The sequence below is a fragment of the Polyodon spathula genome, chromosome 24 (assembly GCF_017654505.1).
Source record: "Polyodon spathula isolate WHYD16114869_AA chromosome 24, ASM1765450v1, whole genome shotgun sequence".
Classification (NCBI taxonomy): Eukaryota; Metazoa; Chordata; class Actinopteri; order Acipenseriformes; family Polyodontidae; genus Polyodon; species Polyodon spathula.
The window spans coordinates 21,874,748-21,896,805 of NC_054557.1; the positions used below are offsets into that span (position 1 = coordinate 21,874,748).

Sequence of the window (22,058 nt, forward strand, 5' to 3'; positions counted from 1 at the left end):
GGTGGCAGGGGTTCCAGTCAGGGAGGTTAGGGGAAAAAGTATGGGAAAAAATGTATCAAAAAAGTACCATTCCAGCCGTAAAGGCACAGAAAGGAAAAAGACGGCAACTCCCAGAAATCCACAATCAAGGTTTCAAGTTTTTTTTATTAATTATTTAAGAATTGGGTGAACCCACTATATAAAATATATATATATATATATATATATATATATATATATATATATATATATATATACACACACACACACACACACACACACACACAGCTCTGGAAAAAATTAAGAGACCACTGCAAAATGATCAGTTTCTCTGGTTTTACTATTTATAGGTATGTGTTTGGGTAAAATGAACATTTGTTTTATTCTATAAACTACTGACAACATTTCTCCCAAATTCAAAATAAAAATGTTGTCATTTAGAGCATTTATTTGCAGAAAATGACAACTGGTCAAAATAACAAAAATGATGCAGTGTTGTCAGACCTCGAATAATGCAAAGAAAATAAGTTCATATTCATTTTTAAACAACACAATACTAATGTTTTAACTCAGGAAGAGTTCAGAAATCAGTATTTGGTGGAATAACCCTGATTTTCAAGCACAGCTTTCATGCGTCTTGGCATGCTCTCCACCAGTCTTTCACACTGATGTTGGGTGACTTTATGCCACTCCTGGTGCAAAAATTCAAGCAGCTCGGCTTTGTTTGATGGCTTGTGACCATCCATCTTCCTCTTGATCACATTCCAGAGGTATTCAATGGGGTTCAGGTCTGGAGATTGGGCTGGCCATGACAGGGTCTTGATCTGGTGGTCCTCCATCCATACCTTGATTGACCTGGCTGTGTGGCATGGAGCATTGTCCTGCTGGAAAAACCAATCTTCAGAGTTGGGGAACATTGTCAGAGCAGAAGGAAGCGAGTTTTCTTCCAGGACATTAGTATTTATGCATGATTTTTTAATGTGCCCTATATAATTTTGCATGGTAACAAATAAAACAGATAACCATTTACTTGCATTAGTTACATGTGAATAAACAGTCAATAGACATGAAGTGCATGTGTGTATCTATCATTAGACTGCCACTTGAGCTCATATTTCATATGTACATTGAGCATGGTTTTTGAGACTTGCTAGTTGTCTGCTCCAGTAAAATAAAAAAAAGTCTGTTATGAAGCATTACTGATATTATTTTGCATGCTACCCACACTACTTAAATACAGTGCATTCAAACCACAGGGCTGCCATTCACAATCACGCTGTTAATTGTGATGATTGCGTAAATAGAATATTAGAAGCTTTACATGCCAGGCTTTGTTATATATAGGTCTTTTTTATTGACTGTTTATTAACATGTAACTCTGCAAATGGTTAATTGCATATTAATTAAATACTTATGACACTCAGAATAAAGCGTTGGCATTGCTTTTATTAGCACACAGTACTGGTGAGCAGGCTCAGAACACCAGTTCCTCTAGTGTACTTCTCTTCAGGTGCATATCGTTGACATTCATACTGGCCGGAATCCTCTGTGTGCAGGTCGTGTATCCGCAGAGACGAGTCAGGCAGCACCTCCAGTCTTGCAGCTCTCTCTGGCTGTTTAACTGTAATCTTCCCACCCGAGGTCAGCTCAGAAGATTCAAATCTTTGACTAAAGACCCAATAAATGAAAGAGTTTTCATATTTCTGGAATAGCGCACAAGGCAGGGTAACAGTCTCTCCCTGAGATGAGTACAGCTCCAAACCTGGAAATATAATAATAATAATAATAATAATAATAATAATAATAATAATAAACAATCTAATAACCAACTCTAAAAAACTTGACAGTAAATGAATTGCCCTGTAGGATTTTTATATTAAAAATCTCATTATGAGAGGAAATGAAATTGGCTTGGTTCGATTGTTACTGCCCTCTTTTAATTAAGGGGTCTGCTCCAGTTAGAGAATCTCAACAAGTTGTCCAGTTTCACCAGTCAAGGTGATCTGCTGGACAAAGGAGTTGAGTTTTTATTGGAGTGTCCAATGAGAGTGGGGGAGCGGGCCTGTCACGGAGCTCTGTGTGAACTGTAAGAATTTAAAAGCAATCCAAACCCTCATTTAGATGGGTCTATGGCCTCAGTCAAAAGGGAATGCGCTCTACTATCTACTACATCTAAATGTAAAACTAAATTGCCAAAAAGGTTTAATAGATCAATTAAAAAAAATATTCAGCGAAAAAAGGCACTTTACAGAGCATTAAAAAAGGACCAAAAAGAAAGTACACAGAAAGAGTACACAGAACTGCAAATGCAAGTCAAAAAGGAAGTTAGAAAGGCCAAGAGAGAAATAGAAATGAACATTGCTAAGGGAGCTAAAACCAATTCCAAAATGTTTTTCCAATATTACAACAGCAAGAGAACATTCAAAGAGGAGATTAAATGTTTAAGAGATACAAATGGCAAAATCATAGAGGAAGAAAAAAAAATAGCAAATATGTTAAATGATTACTTTTCACAAGTTTTTACAAAGGAAGATACTGACAACATGCCCCACATGTCATCCAGTTCCTATCCAGTTTTAAATAACTTTAGCATAACTGAGGCAGAAGTGTTAAAGGGACTAGGAGCTCTTAAAATAAACAAATCCCCTGGGCCGGATGAGATCCTCCCAGTAGTACTCAAAGAAATGAAAGAAGTAATTTACAAACCGCTAACCAAGATCATGCAGCAGTCTCTTGACACAGGGGTGGTACCGACAGACTGGAAAATTGCAAACGTAATACCGATCCACAAAAAGGGAAACAAAACTGAACCAGGTAACTACAGACCAGTAAGCCTGACTTCTATTATATGCAAACTTATGGAAACTATAATAAGATCCAAAATGGAAAATTACCTATATGGTAACAGGGTACTGGGAGACAGTCAACATGGTTTTAGGAAAGGGAGATCGTGCCTAACTAACTTGCTTGATTTTTTTGAGGATGCAACATCGATAATGGATAATTGCAAAGCATATGACATGGTTTATTTAGATTTCCAGAAAGCTTTTGACAAAGTCCCGCACAAAAGATTAATTCTCAAACTGAACGCAGTTGGGATTCAAGGAAACACATGTACATGGATTAGGGAGTGGTTAACATGTAGAAAACAGAAAGTACTGATTAGAGGAAAAACCTCAGAATGGAGTGTGGTAACCAGCGGTGTACCACAGGGATCAGTATTAGGTCCTCTGCTATTCCTAATCTACATTAATGATTTAGATTCTGGTATAGTAAGCAAACTTGTTAAATTTGCAGACGACACAAAAGTAGGAGGAGTGGCAAACACTGTTGCAGCAGCAAAGGTCATTCAAAATGATCTAGACAAGATTCAGAACTGGGCAGATACATGGCAAATGACATTTAATAGAGAAAAGTGTAAGGTACTGCACGCAGGAAATAAAAATGTACATTATAAATATCATATGGGAGATATTGAAATTGGAGAAGGAATCTATGAAAAAGACCTAGGAGTTTTTGTTGACTCAGAAATGTCTTCATCTAGGCAATGTGGGGAAGCTATAAAAAAGGCTAACAAGATACTCGGATACATTGTGAAAAGTGTTGAATTTAAATCAAGGGAAGTAATGTTAAAACTGTACAATGCACTTGTAAGACCTCATCTTGAATATTGTGTGCAGTTCTGGTCACCTCGCTATAAAAAAGATATTGCTGCTCTAGAAAGAGTGCAAAGAAGAGCGACCAGAATTATTCCGGGCTTAAAAGGCATGTCATATGCAGACAGGCTAAAAGAATTGAATCTGTTCAGTCTTGAACAAAGAAGACTACGTGGCGACCTAATTCAAGCATTCAAAATTCTAAAAGGTATTGACAGTGTCGACCCAAGGGACTTTTTCAGCCTGAAAAAAGAAACAAGGACCAGGGGTCACAAATGGAGTTTAGAAAAAGGGGCATTCAGAACAGAAAATAGGAGACACTTTTTTACACAGAGAATTGTGAGGGTCTGGAATCAACTCCCCAGTAATGTTGTTGAAGCTGACACCCTGGGATCCTTCAAGAAGCTGCTTGATGAGATTTTGGGATCAATAAGCTACTAACAACCAAACGAGCAAGATGGGCCGAATGGCCTCCTCTCGTTTGTAAACTTTCTTATGTTCTTATGTTCTTATGTACTGAGGAGTCGGGTGGAATATTGATTCCCTGGACTGAGGTGTGGGGATCAAACACAGAGGAGACGTGAGCGACCGATCTCAGTGCTCACTGCTATTTGAAGCCGGAAAGATGGGTATCAAACATGTTTTTTTTTTTTCGTGGCTTGTGGTTGTTATAATGAGGATCTTTTTTTATGCTGAGATCATTTGAAAGCATGTGAGTACTATATGCTGTGGCTTACTGAGGACATGGAAAACAAATATGGTCTGTCTAGACGATGAAGTAATTTATCTTGTGATCTTGACACAACACATTTTAATTTGATTTTTATTTTGTTTCACTGTCCTATTGAGCCACGGTAACTTGATTAACCAGCAGGAAAAAAATATATACTTTTTTTTTACATAACACATATACAAATCTGCTATCCTGTTACATTTAATTGATGACTAAAGTATCATCTTAGTCGAAAGTTGACTCTTTTTATTCAACATCTTTCTTTCAAACAGCATCACAAAATTTATATTGAAAAACGTGTTTGTCTGAAAAACTTTCTTAGTGATTTAACTACAGTGTGTATAGTTAGTGTTCGCTGTTAGGAGCATTAATTAAAACTTACGATGAAAAAAGCTACAGAAATTTCCAATGCTGGTCACTTTTACATGTTACTTTAGCATACTCTAAAAAAGAATACTACAGGCGTTGAAAGCGTGCAAATAAAAGTCAGTCAAATAAAGATGACTTTCCAACTATCAGGCACAGATCTTCCCCTTTTTATCTTTTTTTTTGCTTTTCAAAGCACTATAAACTTTTTAACCCATCCTCATCTCTATTTTTAGTAATCCCTCCCTTCCCCTTCCGATGCAATGCTTAAATTACAGACACCGACACTAGGGCACAAAACCCACAAGCAGATGAGAACACACATATATGGAAGCTGCTTTTAACTGTATTAATTACCCCTGCATCTGGTCCCATTATACATGTATCCTTTGAATCTCAGTATCTGCACTGCAGAAACGGTTACAGAAATTGTTGAAGAATGATGCAAGCACAGGTTAGGTATAAAAAGGCTCCTTGTGGCAGAGCGAGAGATCGGTCCTTATGTTTTTATTGGTGTTTGGTGGTGGTTGGCATGGATGGGGTTAATTCCTCCCTGCCAAATGAATGAATCAGAATGTGGCTGGAGCCTTAATTAGATAATTGCTAATTATTGATCATCCCATAAAAGGAGAGCCCAGAGGTCCATTTGGAGAGGAGTTTGGTGAATGTACGTTGTGTTTTCTTACTGTGTTTCTGAACATGTTGTTTTTGTAGAGTTCAGTGAAGGCTCTGCTCAGCCTGAACAGTATTTTTGTATGTTTGTTTAAATCTTTATTTTGCCCTTGTGCCTTTTTGTTTATATTTTGGTTTATTTAAGTGTGCTTTAGCGCTTGTACTACGGTTTCCTTGCTTCTGAGTCTCTGTCTTGCTGTTACAAATTGCAAATCTAAGAATAAAATGTCATTTCCATCCTCCTTGATCACTGTGGTCATGATTTCAGCCTGGTCATTTTTTCTCCTGTGAACAAACAGGAAACTTGCAACACAACAGTCACTTCTGCATTTTCCTCAGAGCAGGTTTGTATTTTAAACAGATAAGCTACACATTCAATTTCAAAATAACGATGAAGAATTTGTTGGTTTTATTTCTGTGTTTCTCTTTATTCAGCTGCAGAGCCGGGTATGGTAAGTAATTCGTATTCTTTTTAAATATTAATATATAAGTTCAGCTTTTACCAGCAGTGGTCTGTTCAAATTAAAGGTGTGTATTAAAGCATAGACACACCTGGGAAGAGGTCCATAGCTGAGTTCAATAAGACTTGTGACAAAGAAAGCAAGCTGGGGATTTCAAGACAGGGTGTGCTGAAGATCGTACTGGGAATTGCTTTTAAGAAGTATTTATCAGCAGGTATTGACTAAATCCACGCATTGATTTCAAAACAAGATATAATTAGTAATACCTCAATATCATAGGTAACATCACTACTATGATAAAATACAAACATTAGTTAATGTTAATTTGTCTATATAAGGGTTGACGCCTACATTATGCGATTAATATTTAAATATAAATATAGGGGTTCAGTCCTTAACATTTCATATTCAGTATAGAACTATATCCACCATTCCAGTGTTCTTTTTATCAGATATATAGAAATGAACATGATAGAAAACAAATGAGGCTAAGCTATAAAAATAAGTTATAAATAAGTTATAAAAATATGCTTTTCAGATATCAACATCAAAAGTGGCTAACCAGTCTAAACTGTCAAACTAACATTAAAAGTTTATACTAAATATTTTGGTGGTAAGAGTGTGTGTGTGTGTGTGTGTGTGTGTGTGTGTGTGTGTGTGTGTGTGTGTGTGTGTGTGTGTATAGATATATAATGTGTGTGTGTTTTAAGGATCTGAAATCAATCAAATGCATATTTGAGTACTCATAAAAAAATTAAGTTTATTACGTTTTTAACAAAAGTAGAATATAGAAGTTAGAAATCATTTAAACAAACATTTGCATTTTCATAATCAAGCTGACTCCTCTGTGACTCCGTACGCGAGCAGGATTCGCAGCACAGTACGTCCAGTAACGGTGTTAAGCAGCATCTGTTGTGTTGGAAGAAATGAAAGCTGCAATATGTTTCAGTTCGGAAGCAGTTCAATTGCATTTAGCATTACATACGTCACAACCTGTAGATAAACTCCATCAGTGTTGAATTGGTTCCGACTTCCGTAGTTGTTGTTTTTAAATACACACAATATCAGTTGCGTTAAATTCTTGATTCAATTGTCCATCAAAGTTGCGTTGTTTATATTTTTAATCTTTAGCAAAGTGATACGTTGTATTAAACTTTCTTCTTCTGGTTGCCTGTAGATATGTCTTATATAAACAAATAGGATTTTATTTGAATCTTAAAGTCTTTGAAACGTAATAATTATGCACTAGTAAGACCTCATCTTGAATATTGTGTGCAGTTCTGGTCACCTCGCTATAAAAAAGATATTGCTGCTCTAGAAAGAGTGCAAAGAAGAGCGACCAGAATTATTCCGGGCTTAAAAGGCATGTCATATGCAGACAGGCTAAAAGAATTGAATCTGTTCAGTCTTGAACAAAGAAGACTACGTGGCGACCTAATTCAAGCATTCAAAATTCTAAAAGGTATTGACAATGTCGACCCAAGGGACTTTTTCAGCCCGAAAAAAGAAACAAGGACCAGGGGTCACAAATGGAGTTTAGACAAAGGGGCATTCAGAACAGAAAATAGGAGGCACTTTTTTACACAGAGAATTGTGAGGGTCTGGAACCAACTCCCCAGTAATTTTGTTGAAGCTGACACCCTGGGATCCTTCAAGAAGCTGCTTGATGAGATTTTGGGATCAATAAGCTACTAACAACCAAACGAGCAAGATGGGCCGAATGGCCTCCTCTCGTTTGTAAACTTTCTTATGTTCTTATGATTTTTTTTTTCAACAACCAACACATGTTAGAATGCAGTTGGTCAACTTTGAAACAACAGCCTAGAAAGTTGGAATAATGGCAGAAAATTCTAAACCTTTTTCTCCACTGGCTTTTACACCACCGAAATGGAAGTAATTTACACCACGTAAATGATTATTATTATTATTATTATTATTATTTTTATTATTATTATTATTATTATTATTATTATTTGTTCCTGGGTAGTAAGTGTTATTTCCTAATTGCTTATGCCTCAAAAGTATAGAAAATGGCTATTATTCCCCACAAACTTTGCTTTTGTGACCAGGACAGTGATATTTCAAAATATCACTATTTCCAATGGGAAAACGGGCAAATGTGTGTCTTTTCGTTCACATAAACTCAGAAAAAAACAACATATGAATCCAAATTAACATGTATTTATACTAAAGTAATACAAAAATGACTACAAATGATTTAGAAGTGAGTAGTTTTTTGAGATTTACGATTATACTGTATTTACAGTATAATTGTAAATCTCGAAAAACTACTTGCTTCTAAAGGATGGAAGATGCCCACTTGAAGACCCCAGAGATGTAGCTTAGTTAGCTCAATCCAGACGGTTGTCATACTGATGCGCTGGGGAGACCGCACTGTGGTTGATCCCCGGAGCCAGCATCCCAACTGTATTGTGTGCTGATGTGCTGGGGAGGCAAACTAAGCTGATCCCTGGAGCCAGCAGTACACTTTTGCCTTCAACACCAGGCAGAAGGATATTTACATCATCAGAAACACAAATGGATCACATTAGTTTACTGTAAAGCTAAGTCTTAGTTGGTGCTTATCTTGGCGAGAGCCGAGTTCAAATGGTCAAAGCTGGTCAGCTTTGAAACAGAGTTGCAGTTGAATGTAGACTCAACATATTGGCAGCATGTCGTCATTATGTCACTTAGATTGGGTCCCCATTCCAGCGATGGCTCTGAGTTTATTTCATTGCAACGTTTTTCCAGAACAAAAGAGAAGGAGTTCATGCTTGTTTCGCTTTCAATAGAGTGCCCAAAGAGTTTACTCTGTTGATTCCATCACTTCCAGATCAATACAGGATGGCATTTCCTTTTACACAAGCATGAACATAGGTAACTCCCCCTTCCCCAGAGAGATATAATATAGAATAAAGCATTCTGATGTAACTTTAGTTATATTGATTATAGAACGATACACATTTCAATTTCATTCACCTTACTAAATTAGCCTTACAACATGTTATACAATAATTAAAGAAAAATCATTTAAGAATTAAACTTCATTAAAACACAACAAACATTTCAGTGTTACTGGGAAAACATACTTAAACCACTCTTAAACTTGTGTCCACAAGATTCGTTAAAAGTATTCAAATGTAATCATTTACATTATTACACATTCGTCAGATTACATTTGGACATTACAATTCAATTATTATCCACCAGGTGTCGCCCTTCTTAACCAATACAGGAAGAAAGTTGTTTATTGCTTTTCACACATTCTTAATTAAAAAATAAGAATTGGCTTTGTTTGTTTCTACAAGACTGGCAGGTCAGCACAGCAGGTATTCTAAACCATTCCCCAATTTAAATCTTTATGACCCTATTACAAGTATGTAGTCCTTTGAAGTAGATTAATCAATCAACAAATCAATCAACCTTTATTTTATATAGCACCTTTCATAGTGGACCGCCATCACAAATCAATCAAGAATGCTTTTGGGGGGGGGTTTGGACTGAGGGAAAGACAAACGGAATTAACATCACAGCATTTTGATTCTCATAGATTTAAGAATCAGAATGTTATTCTACCAAATGCATTCAATTTTAACTGCGAATGTTCCCCACAGTGCTGGTCTTCTTGTAACAACTGGAATAGGCCCAGAGCTGAAGGTTTGAGAACAGGATCCATGTTTAGCGTTACCGAAGCAGTGTAGGTATAGGTATATCTGTCGAATAACACACTGCACAACTGAAGTATCCCTTTCATGGATTTTATTCCTTGGCCTTCTTTCTGGCTCTTTTGAATATTTTACCTCAAACAGTTCAGACTCACCAGCGGTTACAGTGTACTGGGACTGAGGCTGGGGTTCTGTAGCAGCACAGGCACCTTTGCGTAGAAGATGATTCGAGTGTCCAGACCGGAGGTCAGTATTTATTATTAACCTTGAGCTTTAATGTATTTCAGCTAGCTGCCCGCATAGATACGGTGTCTAGTGAAGAACACATTCGATTCTCTGGACTGACTCCTTCGCACCAGCACGTCCAGTATATATAACCTTGGTGCTACTGCTACGGAAGCCCTTACACACCACAAAGTACGACGATGTAAATAAATGCACAACTTAAAGTATTGGTGAGGTTCCTAAATTACTCCCCTGCCCCACAGGTGATGTCCTCGACACCTAGAGAATTAGGTAAATAAAGCAAATATTAAATGAGAGTCTCTGGTTGGTCCTTTTTTTTCAAACATTGAACTACAGGCAGTTGTTTAACAAGATTAACTACACATACCCAATACTCCAGTAATAGATAGCTAAATTAAACACAGTCCTTAAATCAGGCTGTTTTTTTAACTATTCGCCCTCTACTGGTCATCTGAATCTGACTATTTGCCTGGGAACAAATTACAGTTCCTGCCATCTGAATCCTGCCCGTGTTGCAATTCTGCGGAAACATCATGGGACAGACCCAAGCTGGTCTGTAACATCAATCTTGAGGCCATAGTACCCTTGTTATCAACGAAGGATAGTCTGGGGCTTTGAATTCTGTTGCCATCATGGGGGTGCGGTCTCAGCAGACTGTCAATCCGTTGGCCTGCAACATCAGGGGAACCTGCAAAAGACAAAGATAATCCAGTGCTGTCCCTCAAGGGATTAACTCTGGGGGACAAAGTGCTAGTCTGCCCAAGGTCACTTGGCAGAGAAGTGGTGGAAGGGGACATCTCAGACCCGTCACTGGGTGGAATTTGTTGACTGTGTCTCTGCATCACCCAGGTGCTTTTTAAGACTGTTGTGGTGCAGGATCCAGGGTGCTGTCTGGCAGCCAGTGGGGTCCTCAATTTCATATAGAACACCGAAGTCATGGTCCTGGCTATGCATCCGCTTAATGACCCAAAATGGGCCACCCCATCTGGGTGCAAGTTTGTCTCGGCTATGGGCCAGATCTGAAACCCAAACAAGATCACCAGGCTTGAATTCCTGTGACCTGCATCTTCGGTCATAGATCTCCTTCTGCTTCTTTTGGCTTTTAGTCATTTCCCTTGCAGACTCTCTGTAGGTAGCTGTCAACCTTCTCCACAGTCCCGCGATGAATGCTGCAGGGGTCCCAGGGGTGGCTATTAATGGGCCTCCTGTATCATCCATGATGCATTGACAGATGAGCCTCTCTACCATGGCACAAGAAGAAAGGGGTGTAGCGAGTGCTACTGTGGGTGCTCGTATTGTAGGCTGGTTGTACGGAGCTCAGATGTACCGTCCCATTCCTTTCCACTCTCAATCAACTTCTTAGTCAATTGGTCCATCAGGGTTCTGTTAAATCTTTCCACCACACCATATCCCTGTGGATGATATGATGAGGTCCTGGATTTTTTGATACGCATTAGCTGGCATAGTTGTTGGAAGACATTGGACTCAAACTGGCGACCCTGATCTGTATGGATGGTTTCTGGTAGACCATGTTCATATATGTATTTTTTAAACAGGCAGTGAGCAACTGTGACAGCTTTTTGATTAGGCAAAGCATACAAGTTAACAAACCTTGTGAAATAGTCTTGTATAACAAGCACATACCTATTGCCTTTTGTAGAGAGAGGTAACTCGGTAAGATCAGCTGCAATCACCTGAAAAGTGGTGGTTCTGATACATGGGAGCCCTCATGTGTGGGTTCGGCTTGGCCCTAGCTTGACAGGGTAAGCATGTTCAGCTGCGTTGTACAATGTCCCTTATCATCCCTGGCCAGTAGCACACATCTTGAGCTCTGCTTAAGGTGCAATGAACTCCTAGGTGTCCAACTGTGGAATGGCCATGTAGGTATTGGAGCATCTTTGCTCACAGGCTTGTGGGAATAACTGCTTGCAGTATGGTGCCCTTACCACCCTTCCCTTGTCTTTGTAGGAACAATATGCGATTGTGAACTAGGAGGACTGAATATAATTCCCATAGTCATTTTAAAGCACAAGCTTTACGCTGCATCATCTTGTAAGATGGGCGATACTTTTTGCATTTCCATCGCAAAATCAAGCTGTTGTCAGCTGTTGTCCCATTGGTGTTCCTCCAAATTCCACTCCCCTAGCATTGAAAGTTCAATGGCACCAACTTCCACTGTCTTTTGTCCCCTGGAGGTGTATTCAGGGGTACCTTCAGTCTTGGAGACACATGCAGTTATGGGAGAGACGTCAAGAACCGTGGAAGCTGTATCTGGTGGTCTTCTGGACAACGAATCTGCATTGCCATGGCTCCCTCCTTTACGGTGCTGTATCCTCCACTCAAATAGGTCCAGCTCAAAGGCCCATCTAGCGCATCTACCTGTGGTGTCATTCTCGATAGGCGTCTTGGTCAAGCCAACGAGCGGTTTGTGGTCAGTAATGATTTGAAACAGGCTCCCCCGTAGATAGTGTTTAAAATGGTGTACAGCCCATACGATAGCTCACAATTCATGATCGTAAGTTGACCATCGTTTTTCAGCCTTGGTAAGCATGTGACTTGCATAAGCGATAACTCTTTACTGGCTCTGTTGATGTTGGGAAAGGACAGCACCTATTGCACTGCTGGAGGCATCAGTATAGAGAATGAAAGTGAGACTGAAATCTGGGAATGCCATGACAGGTGGGTTGGTGAGGGCCTGTTTGAACTGCTGGAATGCATTATCCTGTTCAGCAGACCAGTGGAATGGTGTATTCTTCTGTGTCAACAGGAATAGAGGTTCAGCTTTGTGCACAAAATTGGCCCCAAAACGGCTTTAATATGAACATAAGCCCATAAATGCACAAACTTCTGTGGCCGTTGTAGGGCGAGGCCACTTCTGTAGTTTTTGGGTCAGGTAGTGCACCTGTAGCGGAAAATAAATGCTCTCGGAACACAACTGACTGCTGGAACAAGTGACATTTGTTAGGTCGCAGTTTGAAGCCGGTTTGTCTAAGATGGCTGAAGACTTCACATAGGTTGGCTAAATTACTATGGAAGTCCTTACTGAAGACAATGATGTCATCTAGATACACAACACATTTCTTCCAGTGAAGCCCTTGGAGCACTAGCTCCATTAACCGCATAGATGTGGGGGGTGCATTGCACAGCCCCATGGGCATCACTTTGTATTCGTAAAGCCCTTCCCCAGTAGTGAACGTGGTCTTCTCCTTGTCGAAATCTTCCATCTGGATTTGCCAATAACCACAAGATAAATCCATTGTACTAAACAAACTAGCTCCAGTTAGACCATCCAAGCAGTCGTCGATCCTGGATAATGGGTGAGAATCCCTTATAGTAACAGCATTGAATTTCCTGTAGTCTATACAAAAACGGAAACTACCTTCCTTCTTACTAACCATGACCACAAGAGAGGCCCAAGGGCTGCTGCTCGGCTCAATCACAACATCAGCTCGAAGTTGTTCTACTTGAGTTCTTATTTGAATTCACATGGCTGGTGCTACTCTATAAGCCCTCTAACGCATGGGTGGTACATCTTGGGTATGGATGGTATGCTTCACCGCATCAGTTCTCTCATAATCCCCTTTCCCGAACGCTGAATATATTTTTAAATTCGTGAAGTAAGTACTTCACTTGCAGCAGCTGGTCGGGAAGTAAAACTAATCCATCGAGTCCAACAGGTAGCTGTACTTCTGGTTCACTTGGGAGATCAATGTTATCTACTGTCCTTTCTGGTATAGTATACTCAGTGCCATTCAAGGAATAAAAATGTCCAAAAGGTGTGTGAGGTTGTAGTTGCACATCGTCCTAATTGGGGTTAAGCACATGCACTACAGTTAGACCTTGATCCACATCAGATACTGTTCTAGCAATCAGAACACCTTCTGGCAGCTTTGCAGATGGTTCAAGGACGCCCTCATACAGGTTTGGAGTTTGGCCATAAGGATCTGTAGGCTGCACCTGGGCAGTGCATACAAGCTCAGTTAATGCAGGTATTACAATTGGTTTATTTACAGTGATGTCTCAGCAAGCAGGTATGAGCTGGATACTCTGCTGGAGGGATAGTATCTCATTCTGAATTTGCAATCGACCTGCCTGAGCACTGATAGTTTAACTGTATCTACAGCAATGCTAACATATTAACACTATAATACTTATCAATCTAAGTCATGCTTTTAGAAAATAATCATTGATACTGCAAGTTAAATACTTAAGGAATGCAAACCAACGATGCTACCAAAGGCATAAACGTTTAAGGAATTGAGAAGGTAGAAGTACTGAGCTGTACAGACAATGAAAAACGTGTGTAACCTTCAATGAACTTCCAGATTTGTCACTTGACAACTAAGATCACATGATATGACTAGCTGGCATATTTAGAATGGTCAGCAGGGGGAGACAAAAACAACGGAAAGGTAAATGTAACAACATGTATAACAGAACAACATGTATAACAGAACTATTATTATTATTATTATTATTATTATTATTATTATTATTATTATTATTACTATTATTAGTAGTAGTAGTAGTAATGTTACTAATCTTCTCTTTCCAGGTTTGGAGCTGTACTCGTCTCTGGGAGAGAATGTTTTCCTGCCTTGTGAGCAATTCCAGGAATATGAAAACTCGTTAATTGACTGGGTCTTTAGTCAGAAATCTAAATCTTTCCAGCTGGCCACGGGTGGGAACATTATAGACAAACAGCCAGAGAGAGCTGCAAGACTGGAGGTGCTGCCTGACTCGTCTCTGAGGATACACGACCTGCACATAGAGGATAGCGGCCAGTATACCTGCCAACAATTTGTAAATGAGCAGTTTCATTCAAGTCTGACTTCTGTTGTTCTGAGCCTGCTCACCAGTAAGTGTGTTGTACTGTTTAAAGTAACTATTAGTGGTGTTAGAACCAGTTCTATTACTGTAGTCACTGTATCATACCCACTCATACTCATTTTACTAATCATAGTTCTGCAACACAATGAAAATATAACAAAGTGTAATAAAGCACAGTGAAAGCATGGTCAAGTATCCCATAGTAACAGCACAGCAGAGTGTGATAAAGTACAGTGAAAGCATAGGGTGGCATTTTAAAGAGATGTTTGGTAAATCATTTAAAAAAAAACATAGTTAACTAAGGCAAAATGCCTAGTGATAGAAAAAAGATTGGAATATAAAAAACAGAAAAAAAAATTACCATGCAAATCTTTTATAAGAGTACGTGGCAACCAGAAGTCTAATCTGTACATTGGTTCTGGCAAACTTATTTCTACCCAGATATCATGGGACGCCATGCTGTTGAAGAGTGTGCACATGTGATAGGGTTGACAGGAATTTGTGTATCCTAACTTTCTTGGCTCTTTTGAAGAAACTCATTGGTAGGTGTCACTTGATGTGCAAGTAAAGTTCTAGCAGCTAAATCGAAACAGCCTTTATTTGAGATGAAGGCACAGTCTGAAAGCACTCTCTCCATACAGATATGTTAACGTGGCACAGATTTTTGGATATTTTTTTACAAGTGGTCTTTAATACAGGTTGTCATTGGTTTTGTCTTTTCAGTTACAGCTGACCCAAGAAGAGACTTAAAGAGAGGTACTGCTTTATCTCTACAGTGCGCCCTGGTGTGTAATGGTGGTATTGCAGACTGCGGTCCTCCTGTCAATGCTGAACTGACCTGGGTGGATGATGAAGGCACAGCCCTGCAGGGAGACAGGTTCAAGATCACAAAACACAGAACACATTCCACTCTGTCCCTGCAGCTGCAGAAATCAGACCACAACAGGAGATGGAGATGCAACCTAACTGAGGGGGGTGAAGTAAAGGCTTCGTATAGCTACACCACCACACTCACAGGTATTATTCATATCATTGCTTAGTGTTTGTGGCTAATATAATAAATAACCCAATAAGTATGACCTGTCATGCACTTCCCTCGCTATATGTCTCACTGGCTGTTCTGGGGCTGTAGTAACAGGTGGGAAAAAAACAGTGTTTTTTATTATTTTGTTTTGTTTCTTTTCAATTCTCCTTCAAACAATAGCAACATCATTGCAAGTGTTCTCTGTGGGTCATAGCACATCACTGGACTTTGCTCTTTTCATCTTCGTCCATCACACACCAGTTCCTGCTGCCTCTGATTCATTCTCCCTGCTGGTGTGAGCGGCAGTGTGTGTGGCAGTCGTGTAAGAGCATTCGGAAAGGACACTGGCTGTTCTGGGGTGTTTCTGTGCTGTTATGTGTTGTGTTCTTTTATTAGTTAGCTAGTTCTGTATTTAAAATATTTATAATTCTTTATTTGCTTTTATATGTCTGCTATCTCTTTCATCTGCCACTTCTCTCTGTATCTTTCTTTATCTATTTTCTTTTTCAATTTATGACCCTACCCTTGTCTATCGCTCAATTCATCATACTGTCACTTCCTATCTATCTCCAATCCCTTGCGTCTCCTTATATTCCCTCTCATCCTCTCTGCTCATCCTCTACTGATCGACTTCTTATGCCTTCTCTTCACTCTCCTTCCTCTCTTGCTGCTCCTTCTCTTCACTCTCCTTCCTCTCTTGCTGCTCCTTCTCTTCACTCTCCTTCCTCTCATGCCGGCTCCTTCTCTTCACTCTCCTTCCTCTCATGCCGGCTCCTTCTCTTCACTCTCCTTCCTCTCATGCTCGCTCCTTTTCTTCACTCTCCTTCCTCCCATGCCCGCTCCTTCTCTTCGCTCTCCTACCTCCTGTGCTGCTCCTTCTCTTCGCTCTCCTACCTCCCGTGTTGCTCCTTCTCTTCACTCTCCTTCCTCCCATGCTCACTCCTTCTCTTCACTCTCCTACCTCCTGTGCTGCTCCTTCTCTTCACTCTCCTTCCTCCCGTGCTGCTCCTTCTCTTCACTCTCCTTCCTCCCGTGCTGCTCCTTCTCTTCACTCTCCTTCCTCCCGTGCTGCTCCTTCTCTTCACTCTCCTTCCTCTCTTGCTGCTCCTTCTCTTCACTCTCCTTCCTCTCATGCCCGCTCCTTCTCTTCGCTCTCCTTCCTCCCATGCTGCTCCTTCTCTTCACTCTCCTTCCTCTCTTGCTGCTCCTTCTCTTCACTCTCCTTCCTCTCATGCCCGCTCCTTCTCTTCGCTCTCCTTCCTCCCATGCTGCTCCTTCTCTTCACTCTCCTACCTCCTGTGCTGCTCCTTCTCTTCTCTCTCCTACCTCCCGTGCTGCTCCTTCTCTTCACTCTCCTTCCTCTCATGCCCGCTCCTTCTCTTCGCTCTCCTTCCTCCCATGCTGCTCCTTCTCTTCACTCTCCTTCATCTCTTGCTGCTCCTTCTCTTTACTCTCCTTCCTCTCATGCCCGCTCCTTCTCTTTGCTCTCCTTCCTCCCGTGCTGCTCCTTCTCTTTGCTCTCCTTCCTCCCGTGTTCACTCCTTCTCTTCTCTCTTTCCTCCCATGCTCACTCCTTCTCTTCACTCTCCTTCCTCTCGTGCTGCTCCTTCTCTCTTTCCTCCCGTGTTCACTCTTTCTCTTCACTCTCCTTCTTTTCCTTTATTTATATTCATTTTGCATATATGTGTTTGTTTTGCATTTTTATTGCCTGTAACTTATATATTGCTGTATTGTTTCATTTATGTAATATGCTTTGGATAAAAGTGTCTTCCAAATAATTAATTAATAATTTTGAAAAAAACATATGTTATAGCAAACATGGATGTTTGCTTTAAAACTATATATCTAGTACAGGACAGCGCTGGTAACTTACCAGGCCTGTTCACCTGGAAAATGACAAATGAAATTGTCCCAGCCCTGTTGACTGACAGGCTTTTCAGCCAGAAGATACTGCTGAGGTGCAGTCACCTGGGAAGTGAAACAGTAACAAGCTTCCTAAAAAGTTAAGTAAGCAAACTGATAACTTCTTTGAACCTCCAGCCGTTTATACCAGAGATCATGTTTTAAATTGAAAACACATGTTTGCTCTTTCAAAACTGCACATGTGTAGACCTGTGTAGAGAGTGCACACCAGCAGCTATAGAATTACTTTAACTACAACAAGCATCAGTGTCCTCTGTGCATACTGTTGCAACCTGTTTGTATCCCAAGATTAGTAGGAATGCGGCATTGAATTTTGTTATATATTTGAACATGTGTTTTTTTATGTAATCTGTTGTATTCAGCTGTTACAAACAAAGTATGTAACTTGCATGTATGTGATGTGAAACAGCATGTTTAGTGGGATTGTTTGGAGCTGCAAGGAAAAGTTCATTTTGGAAAAACACACACCAGGGTATTTATTTCTATACAGACTTTAAGCGCCTCAAAGGAATTTCCTGGAGGCTGTGTGGTCCAGTGGTTAAAGAAAAGGACTTGGAACAAGGAGGTCCCGGGTTCAAATTCCAGCTCACTCATTGATTCACTGTGTGACCCTGAGCAAGTCACTTAACCTCCTTGTGCTCCATCTTTCCAGTGAGATGTTGTTGTAAGTGACTCTGCAGCGGATGCATAGTTCACACACCCTAGTCTCTGTAAGTCACCTTGGATAAAGGCATCTGATCAATAATAATGAGCTAAATCAGTTGTGCTGTTTTTATTTCCCACAGTCCCTGTTGAAGATGTGTACTCCATTGTGGGAGGATTCGTTCACTTCCCCTGTGCAGAGACTTCTCAACTAGGGCCAGGGCAGCAATTAATTTGGTCCTTTACGAGATCTGGGACCAACAGTGTCAAGACTCTATTCACATTCTCACCCAGTGGGAATGTACTCATCAATGCTGAAGAGGTAGACAGGAACAGACTGGCAATGTCAGCCAATACTTCCTTGCTGATCCTCAGTGTCCAGACAGCAGACTGTGGGTTCTATCAGTGCTCACAGTACAAGGATTTCAGTCGTGAGAAAATCCATCAGAGCTTGGCTCTGAACATACTCTCTGGTAAGTCTGGTCAATATATTCCTGTTTAATGCAGATGAGAGGTGCATTCCAGTCTGATATCTCAAGTCCAAGTTCAACATTTCTGGTTATTCTGTCCCATATATTTCCTGGATTGTGCTGCTGGGATGAAGCACTTTAGCCAATCAAGACCCCAGTCTGGATAGATAACCATGCCATCTTATTTAATGCACATCATGGCAGCCTGGCAGTTCCCCTCTTCAGACAAAAATGATTTTAATGAGCTGTCTTGAGAGAGAACATCCCAGAATGCGTTCTCCATTTACAATCAAGGTGGAACAACTGGGTGGGGTGTTTGCTCTTCGTTATAAACAGGTTACTGAATCAGTGACTGCAATGTGATTGAATCGGTCACACCCAGATTTTCAGAGGGTGGGTAAAACTAGCTAATAAACCTGCATTGGTTTTTATCGTTTTGATTTGGACGGTGTATGGGTTGTGATTAAATGTGTTTGTTTTTCAGGGAATGCTGACCGGATCTTACCCTTGAAGGCAGGCGCCAACGTCACCCTGACTTGCTCCTTGACCTGTTGGTTTGTATCTCCATCAGCCAGGCTGGTCTGGAGCGACAGTAATGGAAACAGCCTGCAGGGCGGCGCTAGAGAGGGTTTTCTGATCCAATCGAACATCACCAGCTCCCAGCTGTTTGTTACTGGCCTCCAGAGCTCTGAGCAGATCAGGTGCAGTGTGGAGGAAGAGGGGGAGCAGAGAGTCTACCTGCAGTATCACATCCAAGTCTCGGCACCAGGTGGTTGATAATTTTCTTTTTAGTAGATACTTTGCTCAGTATGTAATAACGAGAGATTTATTACTCACTGAGCCAGGTATCATTTGCAAAAGAGAAGTTAATTTACAGTTTATTCAACAAGATTTTACCCATTTACCTGTTATCTTTACAACGGACAATAATAATCGAATACATACACTGAGATAGAATGACATTGTTGTGTCAAATGGAATGGGATTTTGTGGGCACTGTTTGTCTGCTGTAGCTATCTGCTGCTTTAAAGAAACTAAACTCCAGGAGAATGCTGTTAAACAAACAGCAAGGGGGCATAATACTGTAGCTCTAAACAGAACGGGTGGGGGAGTTGTCTGTCTGTCTGTCTGTCTGTCTGTCTGTCTGCCGCTGTAATGGATTGATTGTTTTTCTCTCACCCCTCCAAGAAAATCTGGTATTGATTGCATCAGCTTCATCAGCGGCCGTCACTCTCCTCCTAGTTTTGATCCTCGCTGTCACGTTCTGTGTCTGGAAGAGGAAGAGAACAGATTCAAGTAGGGCTCCTTATTGAATAACTGACTCAGGTCTGCTGCCATCGATTCCTTCAACAATCGCTCTTCACAAAATACAAGCTAAAGGAACAGCTCTTCTTCCTTTCACAGATAACCACGTCCAGGCTGAAGAATTGAAGAACAAGGAGTCTGTCAGTGAGATTCCTGCTCGGGTTACGGTAAGAACAGGATGTGTCAATGATAATGGAATGTGTCACAACTCCAAAAATAGAATGTGTCCACAACTCCAAAAATAGAATGTGTCCACAACTCCAAAAATAGAATGTGTCCACAGCTCCAAAAATAGAATGTGTCCACAGCTCCAAAAATAGAATGTGTCCACAACTCCAAAAATAGAATGTGTCCACAAGCAGATTTAAATCGGATTTGATTTCCATTACACAGGATCCAATTATACTGTATTTACAGTATAATTGTAAATCTCGAAAAACTACTCACTTCTAAATCTTTTGTAGTCATCTTTGTATTACTTTAGTATAAATACATGTTAATTTGGATTCATATGTTGTTTTTTTCTGACTTTATGTGAACGAAAAGACACACATTTGCCCATTTTCCCATTGGAAATAGTGATACTTTGAAATATCACTGTCCTGGTCTCAAAAGCAAAGTTTGTGGGGAATAATAGCCATTTTCTATACTTTTGAGGCATAAGCAATTAGGAAATAACACTTACTACCCAGGAACAAAAATTGTGTTACATAGTGTTATCAAGCAGTATTGCACTTGCCATTAGCCTCATGCTGACGGCTGATCCCGCGCAACAAGGTTCTTTCTAATAGATTTCCCTAAAGCAGTTCCTCCAGTCCTGCTGTACGCATCCCTTCACACTGTGAGCCTGACCTTCTGCTTCTCTCTTGTGAACCACAGGGGGGCGCCGAGGAGAACTACTCCAGCATTCAGTTCGACGACGAGAGAAGAGGACCTGAAAGAAGACAGGCTCCTGCGGAGGAAAGCAAGGGCGTCATTTACTCTGCCATCAAATGATCGACAGACCGCGGCTGCTCTCGCTGTTACAGCATTCAGACATCTGGTGGAGCTGTGTGCCAAAAAATTGCTCCGCTTTGTTTGGTTCATGGTTATTCTTAAGCTATCATCTCTGCATTGTATTGTGGGATTGTCATATTAGGCAAGGTTTTATCTCTGATTAAACTCGATGATGAAATACATATCCCAGAGTTAGGTTTAATGAAAGGTGTTGTTTAAGTGACTGTGGCAATGTTGCCCCGCCCCTGTGTGTATTTCTGTGTTATATGTTGTATGTAGTGTGTTAATGTTGGTGTGTTGTAGTTGGTACACGGGATATAATATGGGTTACGAGTGTTTAAAATGTATATTTGTATTTAGGCACGAGGATTGCACAGCACTTCACCAGCAGGTAAAACGTAATAATATGTGAGCATGGGAAATTGCACTAGATTAATTCACGTGCAGTTGTACCGAGACTCCAATTGAATGATTGATTAGCAATCGAGTCTCGGTACAGCTGCATAAAAGCAGCATGTTTTCACTCACTCGGGGTTGTGTGTTCAGGGCGAAAGAACGGGAGAGAGACAGAGAGAAAAGTAAAATAATCAATTGCTACGTTGTGCTTGAGGACCAGCACTGTGCTTGTTTGTTTAGTGTTCGTCCCTGTGTGTTAGTGTCTGTTCGTGTTGTTTGTTTTGGCATCAGGTGCCGTGTGCTATTTTGTTCAACCTTTTATTTTCTGTTTGTTCATTTATTAAATGCTGAGCGCAAGCAAGGGCTCATCTTCGCCAAAACTTCACGTCTCTGTGTGCTGCCTCGCTTCTTCCTGGTCCATGACATCACCACGCACTTGCGCACTGCGACCATCCTATCACAGTGACAAATCAATTACATCTGCTAGTTTTGCAACATATTTTCAATGCTATTCACCATTGATTGGTACTGATTGTAAAGATGAGGGAAGGGCAGCTTCTCTTGTTTTGAAATGAACACATTAATAGGTGTGCTTTGATTTACCTGCTAACAAATACACAAAGGAAAATACGAACACCTGCACACCCCCAGTTCAGTATTCATTCTCCTCCTTCAGAGCGTTGAACATTCCTTC

At 40.4% G+C, this 22,058-nt stretch overlaps 1 protein-coding gene across 1 annotated transcript; it reads left to right on the forward strand.

Annotated features, from left to right (window-relative positions):
- The first annotated feature begins 5,746 nt into the window (after nt 1–5,746).
- Nucleotides 5,747–21,265, forward strand: LOC121298667. Its single transcript, XM_041225837.1, has 8 exons — nt 5,747–5,858; nt 14,334–14,636; nt 15,332–15,625; nt 18,341–18,670; nt 19,152–19,436; nt 19,856–19,963; nt 20,072–20,139; nt 20,852–21,265. Exons 1-8 carry the CDS (start codon nt 5,798–5,800, stop codon nt 20,966–20,968), a joined length of 1,566 nt encoding a protein of 521 aa, XP_041081771.1. The 5' UTR covers nt 5,747–5,797; the 3' UTR covers nt 20,969–21,265.
- Nucleotides 21,266–22,058: the final 793 nt, after the last annotated feature.

Excerpts from the sequence above, each read along its gene's own strand:
- LOC121298667 (XM_041225837.1), top strand. The coding sequence starts at position 5,798 with ATGAAGAATTTGTTGGTTTTATTTCTGTGTTTCTCTTTATTCAGCTGC. Across the intron at positions 15,626-18,340 it reads CTACACCACCACACTCACAG|TCCCTGTTGAAGATGTGTAC; the intron begins GTATTATTCATA and ends TATTTCCCACAG. Across the intron at positions 19,437-19,855 it reads CATCCAAGTCTCGGCACCAG|AAAATCTGGTATTGATTGCA; the intron begins GTGGTTGATAAT and ends CACCCCTCCAAG.